Raw genomic sequence first — 23597 nt, 5'->3', positions numbered from 1 at the left:
CACCCTGTGCTCCTCAAGCTGTCAGCGAGTATAGCGGTATCCGCCACAACGCCCACTCAGAAAGGTGCGCGTTTTTTTCTTTTTTTATTTTCGTAATAAAAATTGAGATTTTTGTTTTCTGAAGAAATTACCTAATTCCTACGGGGTGCACTTGAAATGTAGCGACGTAATTTAGAACTCATTGCCCTCCATTTCTGGGTCAGGATGACCAATCAAAACTCACCTTGCTTGACCAAAAACACGAAGAGAAGAAGAGACGCCGACGCCCGGGACGAGGTTAGAGGGACCATTTTTAGTCGTCGCAATTTCGACCCGTCCCTTTACGGCACGATGTAGTATCTGCGTCTCCGTCACCGTACCTCTGCGTTTGTATGGACGCAGATAAGCACGATACGGGCTTTCGCATGGAATCACTCCACGCCGCGTGCCGATAAGAGCGAGCGAACACACCTGGTCCAAGTTCCACCGGCGCCCGGCCCCCAACGGCAAAACTCATAAGACACGTGCGTTCTTCTCAAATCCACGCGATTACCTCACCGAAGCTAGTGTGCCTTGATTTGAGAGTGTTCTGGAAATGCTCAATCGGGGGTCACACCACGAGCAGCGAGGAAGAGGCGAGCGCACCTGTCGTCTGCGAGCTTCGTCTTTTCACACCCGCCATCCACTCGACAACGCACCCATGCGCACACGATCGCAACCTGCGCGGGGTAGGCGGCCGCCATTAAATTGCAAACGCGCTTTCACTGATGGAGTTGCTCCCTCTGTTACATGTAGGCTGTCTACCGCCGCCGCCATTCCTCCCGGGATCGATTCCCGGAAGTGAGGTACCGGAAGTGAGCGAGCAAGGAAGGGAGCTGAAGGCCCAGAGTAGTGGCCGCGGCAGTGACCTCGAGCGGCGTTCGGAGGCGTGTACGGGTAGGAGAGGAAACGTTTGCATGTCGCACTTTTTTGTTTTACTAGGGTGGAGGAGGCAAGTTTTACGGCCGTTACGAAAGAGTGCCCCGTGATCTGCTAAAGCTGGCTGGCGTCTGCTTCGAAAGCGGTGTTGATTCGGAGTGTTCAGCACCGAAGCAATAGACCGTTTTCGAAAGTCTATCAGACGACATTGTCCGCCGCCATTTCTTTGGCACGAAGCCTGTGACTGGATACGAGTTACTGCCGATCTCTGACGCATCGCTCGTGTCGAATACTTGCTCAGATTACGTGCCCAAACAAAGGTGAATTCGGATAATGGGCGCGGCAGCTACCAGGGCGCGCGCACGTTTCAAAATGGCCTATTTTGCAGTCCTTTACGTGCAGGCGAATGGAGGGAGGCAACATTTCCGTGTGACCTTTTTCTCGATGGACTACCCATGAATTCAGTTCTTGTTCAATAAAAAATTTCGGTCGCGTTTCGCAAGACCGCTTGTGTGTGGAAGAGCCCACGTGAACTCGCTTACACGCATGTCCAGACACGCGCATCCGTCGTGCTCCTCCGCGTACAATATATGAACTGAAGCACCCGATACGTGCATTTCTGTGCCTCTAATCCCCACGTGTTCTGTCCTTTGCCAATGTGTCAAATAGTCTGTAGTATATGAAACCGCAACGTCGCATTCTATTCCGAGTTCAGACCAGAATTCTCTGAGAAGCCGGCAGGTATGTCACATAAGTATGAACGACTCTTCAGCTCATATTGTCCGCGATAGCACACAAACATACACACACATACACACGCACACACACACACACACGCACACACACACTCCAAGACCAAGGCAGATACTCGACGAGACACGACTACACAAATACAAGCACGCAGGCGCACATCGACACGTGCACAGGGAGGCATCTATGGGATGAAAGCGCTAAAAAGCGGCAGATAAGTCAAAGGACGACAGAACACCACAGAACGCTTCGCCCTTTAAATTGTCCGTCGTCTTTTTAGCGCTTTTTAACCGATGCGATGATTCACCAACTATCCCAACTGCATAACCTTCTACGAGGACATCTCGGTTTCGCGGGTCAGATCTCTAAAAAAAAATCCTTTCGATAAAACAGTCACTAAATAAAAGTACTCCTGAGAGATACGCCACCTCAGTTATCTCGTTACTTAATATCTCTACTGGTGCGGCCGTCCCGTCCCAAGCTTGATCTGCGAAAATGCAGGAAACGCTTTTCCGCACCCCGGAAACGTTAAAAGTGTCCGCGCCCGGAGCAAAACCTCCGTCGCCCCAGCTTCCTTACACTGCTAATGAAGCTCAGCAAATCCCGTTTTCTAATCGTACAACGGTCACCCATCGCGCCTCAAACCGTCCGCATCTGAGGCGTGTTTCTTCGTTGTATGACCGGTAGCATTTTTTTTTAAATTTTCCTACAAAATCTGTCTGCCGACATCTTGAAAGCATTCGTATGAACGGAGCAAACGCGCTCCGCGTACACGCTTGACCACGTGCATGCAGACCCACTTCTGCGAACAGCGAACAGCGTGTCCTTCTGTTTAATGTACGGGAAATGTAACTGCGGCTTAAATAAATAAATAAATAAAAAAAAACTGACAGGTTGCACGAAGAGACGGAGCTCGATTCTTTTCTGTTTCCTGTCCCAGCCCTCCCCAAAAATAAAATGAGGAAGCCCACTGGGGAGCATCACCGCATCGCCGTCGATGAAGCGGTTGCGCGGTTCGGAAATAGCCAACCCTCCTCGCCAGTTGCTGTTGTTGAAAATGTCTTTTAATAACGCAGAGAAGGAAAATGAAGACCAGGTCAGCCGTCCGTGCTGTTCTGTTGGGTATTTCGCCAACGGTGTTGGCTCCCAAGCTGGTGGAGTATAGACGCTTTACAGCATCTGTGCATGGGCGCCGCCATAACTGACCTTCAGTTTTTGTTCCCTCTTATTCCGTTCGCTTCACTTCATCATTACCACAGCAGGACAGGTTATTGCCATTTTAGATGCTACTGTGTTCTTGTGCCCAGCATAGGCCCTTGTGAAGACCCGTCAACGCCCGCTTCAGTGGCTCGGCATTTCGGTAAGACAAGGGAAGGGCGGCTATGGCGGCTCAATCTGGCGCGTGTGTAAAGCGTCTATACCGCAAAGAGGGGCCACGCTTTCCGACACCTCGTCGACGTTTACGAATCGACGGCTCGCGAGCCATGCGCCACGCGTGTTCGCGTGAGGGTTCAGAAAGACTGCGAAGTACAACCCGGCCCGTATAAGAAAGCCGGAAACGGCATCTGCCAGACGTTCTTTGTTGGCGCAAACTATAAACTCTCAGAAGCTCCCCTTGAGTCACATCGTATACTGAGGACGAGGTGTTCACTGTCTGCATGACTGGAAAACTGTCTACTAACGCGCGCCTCAATCAAGGATGCACTCTAGGAAAAAGTCATTCTCTCTCTCTTCTCACGGAAACAACCAATCACGACGAACAACGGGACTCGAGCGAATGACGTAGCTGGGAGGATACAATTAGACCAAGAAGTGCAATGTGAGAGATGCCAATCGTTAAAAAAAATCAGATTAGCCAATAAGGGACTTGAGTGACATTGTGGTCCAATAACAAAAGAAGCTGAACGCCATTTTTTTTCTTTTACGCTAAAATCTGCGTAGTTATTGGAGGATAATGCCGATCGCTCTTCCCATTAGTTGCATTGATTCGAGGAACCACACTAATTGCTGGTTCGAGCGCATAATGACGTGGTAATATATATATATATATATATATATATATATAAAACGGGCATGGTGGCGGGAGGCCGAAGGCGTGGGTATAAAACTGAGAAGAAAAAAACCCTTAGTGAAAAACAGCAACAACGGACGATTTAATCTTCGACGTTTCGCCCGGAGTTCGGCCTTCGTCAGGAAGATATATATATATATATATATATATATATATATATATATATATATATATATATATATATATATATATATATATATATATTTGGGTCGGAGTTAATCTTTCTTCCGGGGTTCACATTGTCATAACGACTGATTTGCAGGAATTTGTTTATTCGGCACCAATAGATCAAAACTAAACAGTATCGCGGTACAGATGTACTGCGAAAGTATCTTTGAGATACCTTCGAGTATCTGGATGTCTGTATCGAGGTACATTTAAAAAGTGTACCTGTATCTCTGTAGTGAATTACATTTAGGATGTATCCATTGTATCGGAACACTCTTCCAGTCTTCGGCGTCTGGTTCCATTCGTCGACTGTTTACGATAAACTGGAAACAGCTTTTTGGAGCGAGTAAGTCCTAGAATGTTTATTATGAACGCGTCGAATACAGGAAAACATGGCTGCCTGGTGCAGGGCGAAGGGTCACAAAAACTGAGGAAAGAGTTGAAAATTAACTAAAGACAAATGGGGCTCAAGAAGAGGTCACTCTCAATTAGCTATCAGGATAAGCTCCTCCAATAAATCCCTCCCCTATTTCCAGACTAAAAGAGTGAACGCTGCAAAGGTGGCGAGTGCAAGAGTACAAAACCGCCAATCACAAACAGCAGAGAGCTTGTATGGCTTGTGTGAGGAATTCATTTTTTCTCCCATGTTGCAGCAGTTTCAGCGCAGATAGTGCAGGCGGGTCCGTGTCCTTGGTTCGCACCCTGGATGACTCATAAGCACTCAAGAGGGCGGATTAATGTTTCCGCCATTCGAGGTGCTATCTATGATTAGAGAAAGACTTCGACCTAAGAGGAGGTACGTCAACCTGCACAAACAGATGAACTATCCATTATCGATTGCAATCGTCACGAACTGCCCCCCTGGCACGAAACACCGTTCGGGAAAAATATTCATCTCGGAATGTATCTGTATCAGTAGTCCGGGATACTTTCTTGCCGTTTTTGCAGAAGTATATCAGGGATATCCTGTTTCATAAAATAATTTTTTTTTTGTATCTGTAATATGGTGTATATGTATCACAGGAATTGTATTTCCGAATGATTTTGAAGTATATCTCGCGAGCCCTGCAATAGACATATCTAATTATGTATATCTAAGCTTATAACGTATATTAGAGTATTAACAAACAGCATTGAGCTATGCGCGGTCAAACGTTTTTTTTAAAGGTATTAACTATAACAAGGTTAATTATTGATCTGGTGAACATTTCTACATCAAACGTGTATACAATTCAGTAAATTGTTCTAAGTGTCTGTCTTCTCGGGTCGCATTTTTACGCCATGATGATCACAAAAAAAGTACTTATAAGCAGTTAATACGAAAGTCATTGAATGTGTCCGCACAAACGTAAAGAAAATACGTTTTAAGACTTTTGCACGCTTAGCTCGCGAAAAAAAAAAAAAAATTCCAACCTCAAATAAAAAAAAAAAAACAAATAAAAAAAAACTGGAGCGTCTTTTTGCCGAAAAACATTTGCGAGAGGCAATCGCTGTTTAAACAATAACATGTTTAAATAAAAAAAAAAAAAAAAAAAACTCGGAGGACGCTTTGCTTTGAAGAGTTGAAACGCGAGAGAGGGTTATCGGGGGGGGGGGGGGAGGGGGGGGGGCATTTTTTCTGAAGCAGGTGGTTCCCTTTCGACCCTTTCCCATCTAAACCTTCCCGTTTGGACCTTCCCACTCCCGTCATCACGTCACGCGTCACTGACATGACTCGCGACATCATGTCAGTGACGCGTGACGTCGCACCTGACAGCGGTAAAATTTTCTGCTAAAGTTTCCGCTAAATTTAGCGGAAAGATTTTCCCCCCAGTTCAGCGGGTCGATACGGTCGTGACGTCACAGCCACGTGTGACGTCATACGCGCGATGTGGCTACGCGCGTTGCATTATGGGATTTTTTGGTACCACCGACGCCGACGACAGATTTTCTGCGACACGAGCGCCTGAACGCTATCGAGTTAAAACCGCCTGCGCTGTGGTACCGAGCATCACGTTTCAGCATGTTTAATGCCGCAACGCTTACCTCTTTTTTTTTCTGGGAGGGGGGGGGGGGGGGGCGGAGGTGGGGTGTAAACATATTTTAAGCGTCTTCATCCGCCTAGAGACCTCTGCGATTGCAGCGATTATCTCTGCTAAGTGCCTTCCAGAAGATGCGGACGCTCCAGATTCTTAAGGGCGGGATATCGGAGCCAATTCATATTGCGTCATCAATCAATTAAAAAAACAACGTAGAAGGAATTACAAAGCAAGAAACGTGAACCTAATGATCAGATGCGCCCCGCGTTTCTTAAGCTGACTATAATAGAAAGAAAAAAAAAATAAAACCAACGTCAAAATTGTAGAAATGAAGAAATAAAAGGAGGAGTTACGAGTATCAACGTGTTTGCCATTGAGCGGACCGTCGTTTCCGCCGCATTCGCGCTTCAAAATGTCAAGGTCGCCGAGCGGCTGCAACGTTATTCCGTCACAATGACGGAAGAACGTTTATCAACGTTTACACTCGGATCCTGACGTGTCGCGTACATCCGTCAGGGGAAGCCGGCGTCGCACGGTGCAGGGAGAGGTATATATGTTTGTCCATCGTTGGCACATTTGAATCATGGGCATTGGAATCTCTGGCTTTGCCTTCTATGTAACATAGCCAATGAGAAGGCGGCATTCGAAGACGCCGCCTTTTCTGTGTACACCCAATACACTCTAAAAAATGCCCGTGCGTCATCTTTCCCACACAACACTCGGAGAGCCAATCAGCGCAACTTACGGAGGCAGCTCAGCGAATGACATGTCCGAAACATATGTTTAGACGAAAAAAGCAGTCTGAGTTGCGACATTAAGCAATGCAAGTCTGACGTTTTGCATTGCTTAATGTGACAACTCAGTCTGCGTTTTTTGGTCTAAACATATGTTTCGGCATCGTCATTCGCTCAGCTGACTCAGTAAGTTGCGGTGATTGGCTCTCCGAGTGTTGTGCGGGGAAAGTAGACGCACGGGCATTTTTTAGAGTGTAGATCTCAGAAGTACTGTTTTGTAAAATGTTGGAAGGCTGTTTTTGTACTACGACGAGGATATCGACAGCGTTGCGATAAAGGTATAGAAGCCATTCAGGGTGCATTTTTACGGTAGCGGCGATGCGGATATCATCCATTCGAGTGCCCGAATTTACAGGCATTGCCGATGCCTGGAACGCGTCTACGACTGGTGTAATTAGCGTCCTCTCCAGCCTCGAGACTGGTCTCGAAGTGTCAACACAGGTCGTCACAAAAACCGCGATCGTCAAGCCGCCAGACGTCGAAATCCTGCGCTAGAGCTCCTGGCAAAAAGTGGGAACGAACGCGAGTGACGCTGTCTTCGCGGAGTCCCAGACCGAAGCTTCCCTGGACTGCAAAGGTGTATGTAGAGGCTCGAAGCAGACTAGACGTCTGCCATATTAATCACCGCGTGTCGCTACGGTCCCGCGATCAAATCAAATCAGTTCATTTTTCCACAATCAATACATTCGTGACAAAAACGCTGGGGGAAAAAAAAAATGAGGAAAAAGCTGCAGGATTGCAGCTTGGTTAGTTCCAGCGCCCCCATCGCTTATTCCAGCCAATCGGAGTGACGCACCAGGCGCGAAGGAGCCCTTTTTTACGGCGTTGACACTATTGAAATGGCCACCAATTTTGAGAGGTATAGCACGTGAACGAATTGCGTTATACTTGTTGAACGAGATGACGCCCACAAAACTTAGCGGACGACTGTCAGGTGACCAGGCAATGTAATGATCGCGGTCATGTGACGCTAGTGACGTCACTTCCCGGTTTTTTTTTTCCCTCTCGGTCTCGTTTTTGCGTCGGTCTTTTCCATCGCAGCCCTTCCTAGAACGCACTCTGGGATAATGAAAAATAATGAAATCTAAATTTGGATCAAAACAATGGGAGTACCGTGTTTCACGAATAGTATTAATTTATTCCGGTTTATTTATTTTATTTGTTTATTTTAAAGGTAGATTACCATAGGGGGAATAGATTCCACATACATGACACAGCAAAGACAGTGGTCGGAGCAAAGCTTTCCGATTTCTTCACCGCAACCGATGCACGCCCACAAGATCTAGCGAAGTGAAGACCACGGGTCGTTTGGTACGATAAATTTTAATTCGGCATTGCAGCGTTAAAACGTTTGAATCCTTGCCTCCATGAATGTATGCAAAGGCATGACAACGACAAAATAGATAGAGGAGACTTAGAACAAAATGAAACTTAACCAAGAAGAAAGAAAATAGTATTGCTCCTCTGCCCGCACCACAAAGGTATAGCAGATGAAACGCTCACTTTTGATTGGTCCAGTCCGCACGTCTCTTCGACCAACCGTTCAAAGGGACCCCGACAGGGTATTTATGCTCGCCAAGGTTTTCATTTGTACGTAACATATAAGAGCCCAACTGCCCAGAACACAATTTGCGGCTCGACATTTGTTTTCTTTCCGCCCGGAAACCGCCGATCGAGTACTTGCCGGTTTGTGTCGCGCTCACTCTCTTCTCCGCGGTCACGTGCCGTTTTCTATGGTTTAGACACGACCACCAACTATAATCAAAGTCGTGGGTCATCGAAGGCACACGCACAATAATGAAAATAGGAAATAAATACGATACTTAAGCCACAACTTCGAAAAACAACAAGCATATTCAAAGAAAAAAAAGTTGCACAGCCACGTGATTTTTGGAAACCGTCTTCCCTTCTCTGTACCTTCTTCCTCCTCCGTGCAGTTTCGGTTTCGGTTTCGAGCAGTTGCACTTTTTGTTTTACTTTAACAAAATTATACGTGACGCTGTAGCAAAATATTGATTGGGTAGCCTTCGGACACCATAGTAGATCGTCTAAGAAAAACACTGTCTGCAGACCGGTTTGAAGCATCCATACATGCATGCATGAAGCAGACACGATTCAAAGGTGCTTGAGGTGCGCCCGCAGATGATTCTTTTGTCATATCTGCAGCGAATACCCTGTCTTTTGAATGATGTATTTGTATAGAGCGGTGCGGCTCTGGAGATCACTGATATGCTCAGAGCCTTTGTCGATTAGGTATCCTGGAAATGTTTATTTCTTATAAAGAGCCAGCCAATGACGCAAGCAGGGTTCCCAAGACGACGAACATCTCCGGTCTTGAGGCGAGTCCCAAGTTGCCGCCGCCAGGTCTCGGACAGTCTTCGATGTACAGCCGGGTAGAGCCGTAGTTTCGCATTGCCTCAATGGCTAGACTGGTTGACGGGGGGCAGCCTGTTGCCGCCGACAGCACGCAGTCCATCTCGTTCCATAACATCCTGTCGAAAACCATTAAGAAAAAGGAGTGGTCAGGCAAGACTCACTTTAAGTGGAACCTCTGGGGCTGGTTCACACACTTGCGACTGTCGTGAAACCTCTTGGGAGCTTTTACGACAAGAGAACACAGAGGCGCGATTTACCGGCTAGCTGTGGAACATTTGGCATTTCTGTCCACTTCCTATTTCTGTTTCGCGCATCATCCTTTCTTTTTCGCCTCGAAAAACTTTTTTGAAAATGTTATAAAAAAAAAACATTTCTCGTTGATGCCTGTGTTGTATATTCAATAACGTGGCTCTTCATTCTCACAGATGTTGATGACACCGTGTCTCGAATGCTCATAAAGAAAGAATACATGTGCACGGGACGAGACTAACAGTGGAAGGATTTCTGGAGCACAAACGAGCACGTACCACATGACACCAAGCGTCGTACCGCGTTCCACGCGGTGGCGTGTGTTTCTAGAACACATCCGATTGAATACATTTCGTTTCTTGTGCATTAATAAGACAGGTAGAAAACCCCAGTAAGCCAAGGTAGAGTGGGGAAGAGGTTAGCACACCCGACCGGACATTGGGAGGCCCAGAGTTCAAATCCTGGCTCCGCCGTTATTTGGCTTTCGGCGGGTTCCTGAAAACTTTGATTCTTTGATTCATTGGATTAAGTACGGTTCATTCATTGACATATGTTCGTTTATATCCTCCTCGGAGACCACGTGCAATGGTGTGAAGTGCCCGTGTTGTATATATATGTATATATATATACAACACGGGCACTTCACACCATCGTGCGTGGTCTCTCTCCCTCCCCCTCTCTCTCTCTCTCTCTCTCTATATATATATATATATATTCTTACGATGAAGAAGACGACGCTGCGGCAGTGGTGTGCACTACTATCGCGCGCTAGGCCCACGCGCTAGGCCCGGCCGCCATTAAATGATTCGGCTTCATCATGTGAACATCCTTGTCTTCTCCTGCCGGCCCCGCATCTCCGTAACAATATATATATATATATATATATATATATATATATATATATATATATATATATATATATATATATATATCGATAATAGCTTGGGGTTTGCAATATTTGAAGCAAGCCGCCTGCATAAAACTCTTTCGAATTCAGCGTTGTCGACGGTGCATATAAATTCACTTTTAGTGGGCTATGCCGAGATCTACAAGGCAGATCTGTTGAAACAGATTAAGATCTGTTAAGACTGGGTCATGAAGTAGCGCCTTGCGTGAGACTTCATTCAAACTTGTCGAGGTACTCCGCCTGCGGCTTTTAATTTTATTTCGCCGATTTTATGGAAGGCGAATGTCAGGCTTAATTTGACCGGCCGGTCATTTATATCATATTCCCGCGTGCGGGGCCGAGAGGGAATGCACGTGACTTCCACGCAGGCGTCTGGGGATCAATGGCCGGTGTTACAGGTAGCGTTTGCCATTTATTCATTTTCAAGAGGAGTCGTGTTTACCCTTAAGCCTGGTTCAGGCAGTTGCGTTTGACTGCGTTGCGGCAGCGAGAAACCAGGACATCCCTGCTGCTTATATCGCGTGCCAAGATGATTCCTTGAATTGGATTCCATGCTTCATTCGAAGCACACATGTGCCGGTGGCTCGCTTTCGGTTCTTGACGCAACGCAGTCAAACGCACTCAAACGCAAGTGTCTGAACCGGCCTTTATACCGAGTGGAATAGATAGATGGCCAACATGACCACGCCGAGTCAGTCTCCGCAGGGTTGGATGCTCGAACATTCTAGGCCGAATATTCAAGATACAGCTTATATTAGACAAGGAGACTGCATGGCCTTGCCGAAACAGTCTTGCTGAAGCCAGCTGTCACTCCGCTACATCGACGCTTGCTTCTGTTACCTCGATTCTCGTTCTTTCTTTTGTTTCTGGCAGGAGTTCGCCGATTAGTGCTTTATTTTCAGTTTGCGCTGAGCGTTTTCCATCAGCCACAAATGGCCATAAAAATATTTGATTTCCTAGAGCCAATACTTTAAAGGCTGTTAATTGATACTTCAGGAGAAGTTATAATGAAATTAATTTCTTGCTCTGCCTAGATCGAACTATCGAAATATTTCTCGAGTACTTATTTTTTTTATATATATATATATATAAAACAGGGCGTGAAAATATTTCTTGTTTTTAATTCTCCGGATCATTATACGATAGTTTCTTTAGTCTGCGGAGTTTACTAAAAGTTGGGTGTCCACGATCACCAAACAGTGAGTATTAAACTTATACGAGTTCCCCTGTTCTTTTCGATTCAGCACATGGCTAATCAAGCTTTCGACCTGCCTCTTCACACTCATGTATTCATCTCTTTACTAGTTAAATAAAAACTACTACCATCGGGTACGGCCGTAGACGACGGTAATATTCTCTGTGTATCAGTTGAGTCGTTTCACTACCTGGATGCATGAAATGCATCTAGGCGGTGAAACGATGCATCGAAGGCCTTCGTAAAAATAGCCCGTCATTTAGGCTCAAAACCGCTTTGTAGTCCTGAAAGTGGATCAGTGCCACTGTTTCAATGGTTGCGAGCTGCAAAGGACACATTTTTATTAAGAACTTTAAGCAAAAACGACGTAAAGCAGCAACACAGCCTCGTCCGCGTTGAAACCGAAACCAGCCAGCTTAAGGCGGATGGTTTCGATCCCGCAATGGGGTCATCAAGCTTAGCGAAGGCAAGACAGAAATAAATAGTCCCCTTTCATCCTCGCAATTTCACCGTGACAAAGAAGCTTCTAAATCAGTGGTGGTCTGTGCGAGTATACTTGGGCCAGACTAGGACCAGTACGCCTCTGCAACGGTCACGAACATTGCAGACCGATATCGCTTCGTGGCCTTTTTAAGCAGTAAATATGAGCGTCGGAGGGAACTTTCCAGTGTGTGAAAAGCGACGGAAAACATGCAGGAGTACAACGCATCCTCCAAGGCGCAGAGGGGACAGGGAAGCGACGAGTTGAACCAACCTGTAGTTTGTTTCACTTTACAATGGGCCTCAGTGGACACTAGAAGCCACCGGAGTGAATCCTGAGCTCGGAATGTGCACCTGGTGTCCTTCCGGCTGGGCGGCGCGACGCGGGCAGCGACAGTCACGAGACAAGCTACGCGAACTATGAATTAGCTCGTGTAGCTCGTAGCGGACATCGCGGTGCACTGCACGACAAGGCGGAGTATAAAGGCGGGCGCATCACGTGGTTCCAAGATGGCGGCACCCATGCGAAATTGGGTCCAATGCCGCGGCACCTTTGATTCTAATAAAATGAGTGAACGAGAGTGATCCATCACCGGCATTCGGCGTCCTTTCTGGACAATTTTCCGCTGCCTTCGAGCTCCTTGATTCGGTGATCCGAGGCGTCCAGGCACAGCTCAAAAGCCTCCTCATTGAGACATTCGCTCCATTCAAGTAAGCCTGAAAAAAAAAAAAAAAAAAGAGAAAATGCACGTGATTTTTAAAGGTCGAGTGCAAAAAGTTTATTATTGAAAGAAGGGTATAGGTTGTGCTTTGTTATATTGTTTTCTTGGCACGGCTGAGAGAAAACGCGCGCTCTTTTCCCGTAATACTGTAAATTCGCTACGTAACCGAAAAAGAAAAGAAAAACTATCTCTCGATTTGCAGTTGCATGTGGCAGTCATAAGAACCACGGTGTCGTATCATGGGGGTACGCTGAATCTAAATTATTATTTTAGAGCGCAGCTCTTAGGCGCCCGTTTCCGCGGTTCGCGGCGTCGCCGTCGCTGTCAGCGTAACCACCCCGCTCAGTTTAGCGGGAAATTGGATTGGTGTTGAGGTCACGTGACGCTAATTTCAATGCTAAATTTAGGGGTGAAACTTAACCCGTTAAATTTAGTGAGGAAATTTTCCCCCTAAATTTACGGGTAAGAGGAGGGGAGGAGGAGAGAATGAGGGAGGAAGAGGGGCATACACTCTCCTCCTTTCCGAGAGCTGCGCTCTAGTTTCGCATTACAGAAATTTGTAAACGTCTTTAATTTTCTTTCGTATTTCTCTCCACTCGGAGAGGGAAAGGAGAGGAAAAAAAAGCAATTCAGTGTCGATTCGCAAACCTCTTTCTTTGCAAACCTCTTTGCAAACGATTCCAATGCGTTGCGTCTCACTGGATCCGTCTGGTTACACCCAGAATCGCGCGCATCGGAACTGTCCACAAGTTTAGAACCCCGCGGATCCGAACTGGAACCGCTCCAATCTGACATTTTTGTATTGGCAAAGATGCACTCGTGAGGTGAGGTGACTAAGCCACGTCTTACTAGGCTTGCATACGCACGCATAATATCCGGTGTTTCGGGAACCAAGGAAAGTGCTTCGGCCTTCTTTTTGTATCGCTCGAGAATGAGTGTATGGTACATTCGCGAAAAGTCAGGTAATCGAAAACGCAAGCAGCGCATTCGGTCACGGCGTGGTGGCATGAAATAAAGCTGCTCAAACAAAACCGAAACTGAGCGGCCGACTAGTTCCCAGAGTGCACTGCGTGGTATTTCGCCGCGATGGGGCGCTTCGATATTGGGAGAAGTCTATTGCAAGCAGAGGATTTTCGTGTCTCCTACCGGTGGAACCGCGGAGTGATGAGCCACTGACAAATGCGCGCTGCGCGCGTACACTACTGTCTCTCACGTTTTCCTATAACTTTCTTTTACAACGCCTACATACACACGCGCGGAGTGATATCACAAATGCTACAACCCGGACTACGTTCAAACCCAGCAAGCGCCAGCTCGAGAGCCGACGACCGGGCACATCATTCCCTGGCAAACAAAACACGAAAACAAGAAACCAAGAGTGGGTTGCTTTTGAGATGGTTATATACCAGTATTATGTGACCTCTTCGCGAAAAATTAATTTTTTTTTACTTTTCCTATTTGCTTTTATCACCTAGAAAGCCAGACACATTTTGTAATAGGAGCGTCTGCAATCTCGACGAAATGTCGCGGTTTTCATTGTTCAGATCTCGTCCTGGTTGTTGGAACAACGCTCCTCCCTCTGTGTGTGCGATCTTTGATTGCTTTTTTTAACAGGGAAATCGATCGCGCATAGTTATGATTAATGGATTTCTAGGATGTTTAGAGCCGGCAGAGTGAGGTGTTGCTATATTTAAGCAATCTCAGAAACTTCCTCGGGGCACCTTTAAAAGATAGTTCCAATAAAATATTACCAATGTAATGGCAGCTTGAGTAGTTCCTTGAGTTTTATGCCAATATTGAATTCACTTTCCCAGTGGTAGCAAACACTTCGTACGCTATGCTAAATCTTCTTATTTCACTTTTCTGTTAATAGGGTAAACTTATAATTTTCCTGTCATTCTAATCGGAAAACGAAAAAAAAGTTTTTTACTGGCTTTATTCCGGCTACATCAAAATAAAATTATGGCAAGAGTATACTCAAGAACGGTCGACACGAGAGTGGAACGAGGTCTGCACTAACGCGGCCAACTTTGAAATGTATCCTGTGCGAAAGGTGTCTGTAGTTGCACTAGTTGTATAAGCTTAAACCAACCACCTTGCGAGAAAAAAAAAGTATTCAGGTGAGCTTTTCTTCGGCTCTGTCAAAACTTAAGAGACAGTTGAGTTTTTCTCCGCACCCGCCAAAAAGTAGATGAGCTTTTCTCCGAATTTCAACTCAGCCGGTTCACGGCCTTCGCTTTTATCAGTTACACAATGAGTAGACTAATAAAGAATGACACTCACTCTTGAACAGATTTGGGTCGCAGAGCGAAGTACGTGTCTTGTCGAAGCCTTCCTCGAGGATGCGAATGCGACCTTTCACTTCATCCGTGCACCCGATAGTTACCAGGCCTTCTGTGCAGGCCGACACATTCTTTGCCCACCTGCAAACATCATCGGGAGATCACTGGAACGCACACTACGGGCTCTTTGAAGTCCCCAAGTGCGAGAGCGCCATCACTGGTGTGCACTTGAGCAGTTGAAGCGGTGAGAAGTGTTATTGTTATCATGACCCATTGAATCCGCAGCTTCAGTAGTACGATATGATAGAAGCGCCAAAGAACAGGGACAAAGCGAAGAAGGTGGCAACACGGAGCGCACTCGCAACTGAAAGGTTATTAGAAAACACAAGAAAACCACGTCACTTCCAGTCCACACCTCTCTCTCTCTCTCTCAAAAGTAGCAAACAAAAATAACAGACATCGTTCAAAATCCATGTTGTGCCGAGAAAAGTGTTGATCCGTGTCCAGTACCGTTGGAAAGTAATATGTTTTCGTTTTTGTTCCGTGTGGTGTAGTGTTACGGCCAGAAAAGTCTGGCGCCAACACCAGGTTTGCCAGGTACGTTCTAGCTCAAACCGCCAAATGCCAAAAGGTGTAGCCCAAAAGTAGCCAATTGCAAGATATTCATATAGCCCATAAGTAGGCATATTTGAAATATCTACAGAGCCCAAAAAAATCGTGCGCTCGAATGTACGAGCTCAAGGTAAAGGAACGGCGTCCGCATATCTAGGGTAACAAGCAGTTTGCAAGATCTACACATCTCTAAATGTACTACAAACTTTAATTTCAAACACAAACAAGTACCTAAATTTCTCACACGCGTTTTTACAGTAACATGGTTATGAAGCACTCGCTCGTGCTCGGCTGACGAGCTTCATTCATGATTTCCGTGGTAAAACGGACAAAACATTCTTCAGTGGGGTGGATGTCCTTACATCACTCGTTCTTTCCAAAGAAAGCAAACTTTACATAGGGGATGTTTTGAAGAAACCGAAGGGACATTTTGTTCCTTAGGTCTATGTGAGGGACACGTGACTGAATACTCTCTCCACGGCGGCTTTCGACTTGTGCTGTGTCAGGAGCGCAATGGCAAGCTCGGATAGCAACGGAAACATGGCTGCTCCTGCGCTTCTTAACTTGGCCTTGTTCAGATTATTCATTGCTCTACATCGGTTGTGTTTTGTTATGGCTCATTCTGCTTTAAGAACCGTCTATGTTTCGCAAAACAACGTTCTTTGTTATATCCAATACATCACGCGTTATCGGACGGCATGAAATTTCGCTGGATGTCTTGAGCTGCCTTTAGTGTCCTTTCTCTTTGGAAGAGGTGCCTCTTGTACGAGGATGGTGGAAAACTCGGGGAGATAACAGACGGTGTAAGAAGGAGAAAGAACTTGGGAGCATAAGATAAGCAACAATAATTACAAAATCGATGTCTTCGGAGCTGAATCTAAGACGGTAGCTGATTGGAGCTATAATATTATCGGGCGACGTTCACGCATCTTCACACAAAAAAATCTCTGAAAGCGGGAATCCTGAAACGGTGGACTCTTGCTTTGTGCCCATGCTGAAATGAATTTTGTACATTTACTCTAATTAAGCAAACAACAACAACAAAAAATAGCCGCGTTACAATTTGAAATATCCCAAAAATATCCACATAGCCAACTGCCTTATTTCGACGCCAAATGCATTACAAAATAGCCCAATGTGGCTATTAATAGCCAAACCTGGCAACTTTGCGCCAACACTACTACAATAACAATAATCCTAAGGGACTACTTTGTGTCGCGGACGATGCTGTTGCTGTGGTGGTAACCAGGCCTCGGTGGCCTCGACTATGGGGTGTTGTCACGTGCCCAGGTCCGACGCTCTTATTGGGTCGACGGGGCAGCAGCCAAGCTATCGTGAAACGGAGGGTATTGCTTGGGAGGAGTGACAGGGATACCTACCCGCAGTTTTGAGCGACAGATCCAGCTGAGAAACGATCGCTCCACAGATGTATCTTGTACATCGCATCCTTATAGCAATTATACACTTTGCCAGAGTCACATCTTTCACCTTCGCAGGCACCTAAAACAAAAACATTGAAATAGTATTAAAAGAAAAAAAGGTCACATTATAGATATGCCGAAAAAGAAAGCAAAAGGAAAAAAAAAAAAAAAAAAACGATGAGAGGCGTTGTAGATTCTCGGGTTCTGGCAACACCACGTACAATAATCAAAGCCTGTGTACTCGAATTCCGGCGTCATCTCAACGGGACCCAGCAAAGAGATTGGAGTGCTCCGTGAGCGATCGGCCGGACGTCGCGTCCAATCAGCGCGTCGAAAGACACTCGGCACCGGGCTCGGGTCCAATTGCTGAGTTGGCGCCAACCGTCTCCGATGACGTTCATGATGGAAGAGGAAGATGATCCCAAATGGTCAGTTTTCACCGAATATTTTTTTTTGTGTGTGCTTATTTTCCAACCGGCGCTCTTGTCTTCAGCCATGCTGTGGCTGTGCGTACCTGCTCAGAGCTCGCGAGACGCCCAAGAGTTGTCGAAAGATGAGAAGGTCCCCAATATGGAGAGGCGGGTGCCAGTGATGAACACGTTCCTCCGTGACAGGAACCTTTTTGTGTGGTTGTGTTATTGTCTCGTGATCAAACCAGACGCGTAAAGTGTGCCGTGACGTTGCGGTTTTAGTCCGCCTTTGCGGAGGGATTCCACAGCTGCCAAAAACCCTTTTTGGCAGCTGTGGAATCCCTCTGCAAAGGCGGACTAAAACCGCAACGTCACGGCACACTTTACGCGTCTTTCTTTCGAAGGGGGTCTATAGCCCAACACACCGCCGGCAGACGAGCCCGCGTTTTGCCCAGAAAAGGTGTGGGCACTGGGCGCGCGCAGAAAATAGATTCGCGTGAGAAAAAGCGTTTGCGCATGCGCAGAACCGACAGCGGCGCCACTGCACTGGCTTGACCTCAGCAGAGAGTTGTGTTGGTGTGTGGCCTCCGAGATTGTTGGTGCACAAACCTCTCTTCTGGCCCTATAGAAATGCTGGGCTGCCCAGCAAAAGGAGCGCATAGGACTGCTTCTCCAGAGCTCCGCTAGGTGGGGCGAGTTTACGGACAGGAATTAAGTGAATGGTGGCAGAAATTGAGAGAAAACTAGGTATTTTCTTATTCACAAGGGGGTTTCATAACCTTACTTTCTTTGCACTGCGGAGTGAATATAGATTTCACATTTAAATACTCAAAGCTTAAATGGTAAAACAAAATGGCTAGGTGGCATAAGCTACCGCCCGGTCCAAAGGGCTCAGCCGTATTCATCCATCCATCCATCCAACTCTAGCCGCACGAACATTACGAAGGTGAAATGTGTGCACGCGCCAAAAAAACACCATAAAAGTTTTTTTTTTTTTTTTTTTTTTATAATTTAGGTCATGAGCATCTGAACTGGAGTTTATAGCGCTGGCGCGCCCTAGCTTGACAGGCTTTTGTTTCAGTTTCTAGTAAGCCGGCCCTGGTCATCTGCATCAAGGTCATCCGCAGCAAGCAACGAGTATAATTCCAGCAAACGAACGAATTTTCACTGTCCACCCCAAAAACATACTACCCCCCGCGTGTCAGCAGGCCCAAGCTACCCAAGCAAGCCAGCCAGCAGGCCTAACGAGGAAAGAAAGCAGCAAGTAGTCGACACGAAAATCTTCTCATACACGACACACTTTGACAAATGTCTGCTTTCTCAGCTCACAAAGAAGCATGTAATATACATAAATTGTGATTAACATGCTCTTTCATACGCAAAATCCGTCTCGTCTCGTCATAATCAGCGATTTCGAAAAACAAAAATCCTGTAATTTCAACTTTTAAACATGTATAGTCCGCGAACTATATATAGCCCGGAAATTACGGTAGGTTGTCAGACAAAGCCCAGAGATGTATCAGTTGACTGCCACGAAGGCTTTGTTTATGATATTCCGATGACATGTGGTTTTTCGTATATAGGGAAACCAAAAGGTGTGTGATTGATTGGTTGAGTGAGCGCAAGAGCGCAGTGAAAAGCAATGAGCCTAACTCCGAACTAGCTAAACATCGTGAGGAGTGTGGAAATTGTGTGGCTGAGTGGGATGGTACAACCGTGTTGTGTTATTCAAAGAAAACGATTGCACGAAAAGAGTCCTCAGTGAGACAATAAGGATAGCTTTTGTTGGAAACTTTATAAGCCAGCCTTCAATGACAATCGATGGTGTAACAAAGAAGCCTTTTTGCAATTGTAATCTGCAAAATTTTTTTTTTTTATTTCTTGAAAGCGTTTTGATTGTGTTGTCGGAAATTGTAAGTGACCTTGGCCTTTGTGTAAATTTGGACTAGCGGAAATGTGGGCGTTAATTTACTGAGGGTGTGGTCTTTTTGTTTCCAGTGAACTCTATGACCACCTTTTGTAGTCGTGTGTGAAGTCTATCGAACCTTTTGACCGTGTGCAATTGCAGGGCGGTGTGGAGATTACGGGTATAAAATAATTGTCCTGAACAAAATTTAGTAGCTGTGTTTGAGACGTCTTGGGTTTGTCCCTTTTTTGTAGCCTCCATTTTAGGTTTTAAAAATGCTTAGGAAGATGGCGGCTAGATTAAATAGCCTAGATTGTAGAGAGGGTCCATCGCAGACCATACGGACGTTTGCAATGGACCTTTTTCAAGTAACGAGTGCCCTCTGGGGAGTTAATTGTCTGCGAACTACAATAGAAGAGCTGCCCAACATGCCTCCGCCCGTCAAAACACATTGGCATCGTGCCATTGTATCGATTTATTGTGCTTTTTATACCCCTTACTACCGATACTAAAAAATTAAGCTTCACAATAGACTATATACGCGCGAAGATAGATGCTGACAATGTTGCTGTCGCCATTTTCGCAGGGCACCGCGTCCCGGTGTCCTGCAAAAATGGAGACAGCGGGAGTGTACGCATGCGCAGAAGCTTACTGGAAGAAAGGTCCATTTAATGGCGGACACCTCCGGCGGAGATCAGTCGCATGTACGCATGCGCAGCCTTTTTGCGTGGCGAGAAGGAAAGCAGGCGGAAAGGCGGAGACATTTGCAGACGATCAACGCTTTAGGCTCCTCCTCGCAACTCGTATTCCAAACGCGGCCCATAAATCACCTGACACTGAATAAGCGGTTGGACACTCTCTGAAATACATGCCCTCTACCACCAAGGTTTATTATGTGACACCCCTGCACTCCCTCTACAAGCCCTTTCTGTCCAATTGAGAGAGGAGGTTTGCCAGGTTGGGGTGCCATCTTTCATGGTGAAAGGTGTTGAAAGGCCGTTTGACTCCTTTCGACACCTTTTTTCTCTTAGAGTGCATAGTTTGATCTGCTCGCCGTATTCTCGCGGGTTCAAGGCACCTTTCGTAGCGTCCTCAATGCACTTCAACGCGTGCACGCGTGCACGGCGTCTGATATTCCCCAGGAGAGCCATGGCAGCGCGTAGTAGGCGATTATAGGGAGTATTAACTGGACGCCATATTTAAGTGGGCTGCTTAATGCCCAGTCTCAGAACGAGTTCATATTTATTCACGAATTCAACTATGTTACGTCACGGCGCGGTGGTGGCGCGTCGAGCACACTTCCGGTCTGGGGCTGTGGGTGGAAATCACCATTCGTGACGTGCATTCCTGATTTTTTGAAAGAAACAAGACAAAAGCCTGCCTCCTCGTCAAAACGCCGCGACTGGGGTTGTACCAAAAAAGTCGAGAAAGGTTTGAAGGTAAGTTTTCACGTGCTCGGTTCGTCCGAGAACGTGATATCTGCCGTGAGAAAGTAAAACCAGACGCCGTCGGACCACGATTGCTTGGGCGGGAAGCACTTTCGGTTGAATTCATGGATACATGTGGTCATCAGACTTTTTTGTGTTGCACTTTCGGTTGAATTTACGGATACTTGTGGTCATCAGACTTTTTTGTGTTGTTCCAACATGAACGCGGGAAAACCATCAAGTTGTACGAACCACCTGCGGAATACGTTTAATGCGTCTTCAAGTTCCAACGGCCGTCTGATCGTTTGAACTGTCGTCCGCTCTTTCAGACGACACCGGCCCGTAGGTCGAACGTTGGCCCGGTGATCGCGATAAAAATTAAGTGCAGGTCTCAAAAGCCTTGGAAGTTTGAAGGTGAGTTGGGGTAAGCAGGCTCGGTATAAACAGTATATATAATATGTTCATTATTGTTACCAGTGGCCATCACCGACTTGTTATGCCTGATTCGCTTGAGCCGATTCTGCTTGCGATTTTCAGTATCGACGTCAACATCTCAGCTACGTTCACGCTTTTGCAGCCCGAGCGACGTCACGACTGAAATTTGCGAGCGGAATTTCATTGTGTGAATCAGGCTTTAGCGTCCGTTTTGCGGCGTCCACGCAGAAGGGATCGTCGCATGTCAAATCATTCACGCGAAGGTTTGCGGTCTAACGAGCCTCGTTAATTTCGCTGAGGCCGCTCAATATAGTCAGATGTCGCCGGGAAGATGTACAATCAACAATTCCATCGCAAAAAAAAGAGCACGGGGACTCACCCCAACGCCGACAACGTCGCATTCCAATAGTTTGTTTATGGGTATCCGCAGGCTTCTTGCCCACACTTCATCGCGCATGCGCGACGCCCGTGGCATCCAGTAGGGGCGCTCCGATTTGTTGGTAAACATGAGTTGGTCTATACCAGGTGTGGCCAGGCTAACCCGGCCTAAGAGCCGCAGACAAAACCACGAAACTTCCAAGAACCGGGGGGGGGGGGGGGGGGGGGGGGGGCTTTTGTCTAGCTCTAGAACAATGAATAAAACCCGAACTTCTCTTACTCCATTCGAGTGAAAAGCAGTCCAACTGTGCGTAAGGTAGCAGTAGCACAAGAGTACCAAACCGCAACCTGTCTTTTGATTTAAAACGCGTTCTATTTCTCTTTTTCAGGAAGTGCGGGGGGGGGGGGAGGGGGGGGGGGCTGGGGGGGGGGGGGGGGGAGCCGCGAGCTGCAGCTTGGCCATTCCTGGTCTATGCGCTGCCAATACGGGCAGTGAGGGGCGTTGCGAGAGGTCTGTGGAAACTATCTTCAGCACGTGGTCAGGAGCCGCTGACTCGGCTATGGTCGCCGGTGAATACTTCCTATCGGAATGGTCTGATACACTGTGTCCCTTACCATCCCGGTGGCATGACTTCTCACCTGATTGGGAAGAAATGTATTCAGACACTTACCTCGCTGAAACACGAGAGCCGAGAGGAGTACAATGGCAGCAACAATTTTCCCAGCGGGGTGTTCCATTTCCGCGCTCTGGAGGAGTCAGCCGAGCGCGACTACGCAGTTCGCAGTCTGTCGCTGGCTCCGTACACCCAAGCGATAACGAAAGTTGCGCAAAGCCTTCTCGAACAAGCCCGAAAATTAAAGCGCCACCTTGACTTCGCAGGTATGTGTTATCGAAAGAACAGAAAAGAGGAGGGGGGGGGGGGGGGGGGAGCAATTCGATAATACACAGAGCGGCCACATTGAGATAATGGAAGCCATCTAAAGCGGCAAGCTCTAATTGGGCCGCTATGATCAAGGACCTCAGTCCGAAAAATGCTCCTACAGATTTCGTTTAATATCAATGTTTTTTTTTGTTTGTTTTTTTTTCATCTAGGTGACGTTTCCGCACTATCTTCTGTTGCTTAGGGGATGTTGGCAGCGCTCCTTCGGGGAACATGGAGTGAATGGTATCCCACATCTCATGAAATTGAGCCCGGTGCGATCATCGCCTGCGTTACCTCTGACGCATGTAATCTCTAGGCTGCGGCATGCCGCTCGTGCACTCTTTACGAACCCATCCAGCTAGATTTGAAGGGGGTGGGGGGCACGGTTGTCCTGAACTTTGACTTCAGTGCAAAGCTTACGTCTGTGGGCATCTTGCGGAGCACTGCAAACGATGTGGGTGTGAACCAGGGTTGGGCAGTATCGCGATAGTATTTCAGAAATACATTTCGTATCTGTATTTCTGTATCGCTATACATTTTTTCATCAGTATCTGTATTCCTGTATCAAAATACATTTGGAATCTTTCTTTGTATCGCGATACAATCAGGATGAAATGTATTTCGTTACATTTCTTAAAAAATATTCCCCCCCTCCACACAAAAAAAAAAAAAAGTCCGAGCGCTTTTTTTTAGAGCGCAGCTCTTAGGGGCCCGTTTCCGGCTAGAGCGGCGTCGGCGTCCGTCACCATCGCCGTCGGCGTAACCGCGAGGTCACGTGACCCCCAGTCCCCCAAGGTCACGTGACCTCCTAAGTCACGTGATCCCCCAGGTCACGTGACCCCCTGAGGTCACACGACCCCCGAGGTCACGTGACCCCACCCCGCGGTCACGTGCCCCCTGAGGTCACGTGAGCCCCCTGACGTCACAGGAACCTCCTGAGGTCACGTGACTTCCCTTGAGGTCACGTGACCCCCCTGACGTCAAACGACCCCCCCCCCCCCCCCCTGAGCTCACGTGACCTCAAGGAGTCACCTATCCCTCAGTACCCTTCCACCCTCCTCCTCAAGAGCTGCGCTCTAATCCTGCGTTACAGAGAATTGTAAACGGCTTTCTTTTTCTTTTTTTTACTTCTGAGGGCGCCAGGGTCAAGGAGATGCTGCGGCATTGTTACTATGC

General features: G+C 47.0%; 2 protein-coding genes across 4 annotated transcripts in view; both read right to left on the bottom strand.

Moving 5' to 3' along the window:
- The window catches only part of LOC8036283, a 56503-nt gene extending 55619 nt beyond the window's left edge, over window positions 1–884 (bottom strand). The window contains exon 1 of one of the 3 annotated variants that reach the window (XM_042288725.1): window positions 224–884. In XM_042288725.1, the coding sequence (XP_042144659.1) occupies window positions 224–290 (67 nt within the window). In that variant the 5' untranslated portion in view covers window positions 291–884. The remainder of the gene's footprint in view (window positions 1–223) is intronic. The other 2 variants (XM_042288726.1, XM_042288727.1) reach the window with 2 other exon arrangements.
- Window positions 885–8947: 8063 nt separating this feature from the next.
- Window positions 8948–22310, bottom strand: LOC120840701. Its single transcript, XM_040211320.2, has 5 exons — window positions 22170–22310; window positions 16901–17021; window positions 14911–15050; window positions 12499–12622; window positions 8948–9190 (listed from the first exon to the last, which is right to left on the bottom strand). The coding sequence occupies exons 1-5, from the start codon at window positions 22234–22236 to the stop codon at window positions 8974–8976; spliced, it is 669 nt and encodes a 222-aa protein (XP_040067254.2). The 5' UTR covers window positions 22237–22310; the 3' UTR covers window positions 8948–8973.
- Window positions 22311–23597: the final 1287 nt, after the last annotated feature.

The sequence above is a fragment of the Ixodes scapularis genome, unplaced genomic scaffold, assembly GCF_016920785.2.
Source record: "Ixodes scapularis isolate PalLabHiFi unplaced genomic scaffold, ASM1692078v2 PGA_scaffold10__122_contigs__length_95168666, whole genome shotgun sequence".
NCBI classification, from domain to species: Eukaryota; Metazoa; Arthropoda; class Arachnida; order Ixodida; family Ixodidae; genus Ixodes; species Ixodes scapularis.
Note: the sequence above shows the minus strand (reverse complement) of the source record. Positions and strands in the feature narration are given on the sequence as shown.

Excerpts from the sequence above, each read along its gene's own strand:
- LOC120840701 (XM_040211320.2), bottom strand. The coding sequence starts at position 22,236 with ATGGAACACCCCGCTGGGAAAATTGTTGCTGCCATTGTACTCCTCTCG. Across the intron at positions 15,051-16,900 it reads TCTGTCGCTCAAAACTGCGG|GTGGGCAAAGAATGTGTCGG; the intron begins GTAGGTATCCCT and ends TGATGTTTGCAG. Across the intron at positions 12,623-14,910 it reads CGACCCAAATCTGTTCAAGA|GCTTACTTGAATGGAGCGAA; the intron begins GTGAGTGTCATT and ends TTTTTTTTTCAG.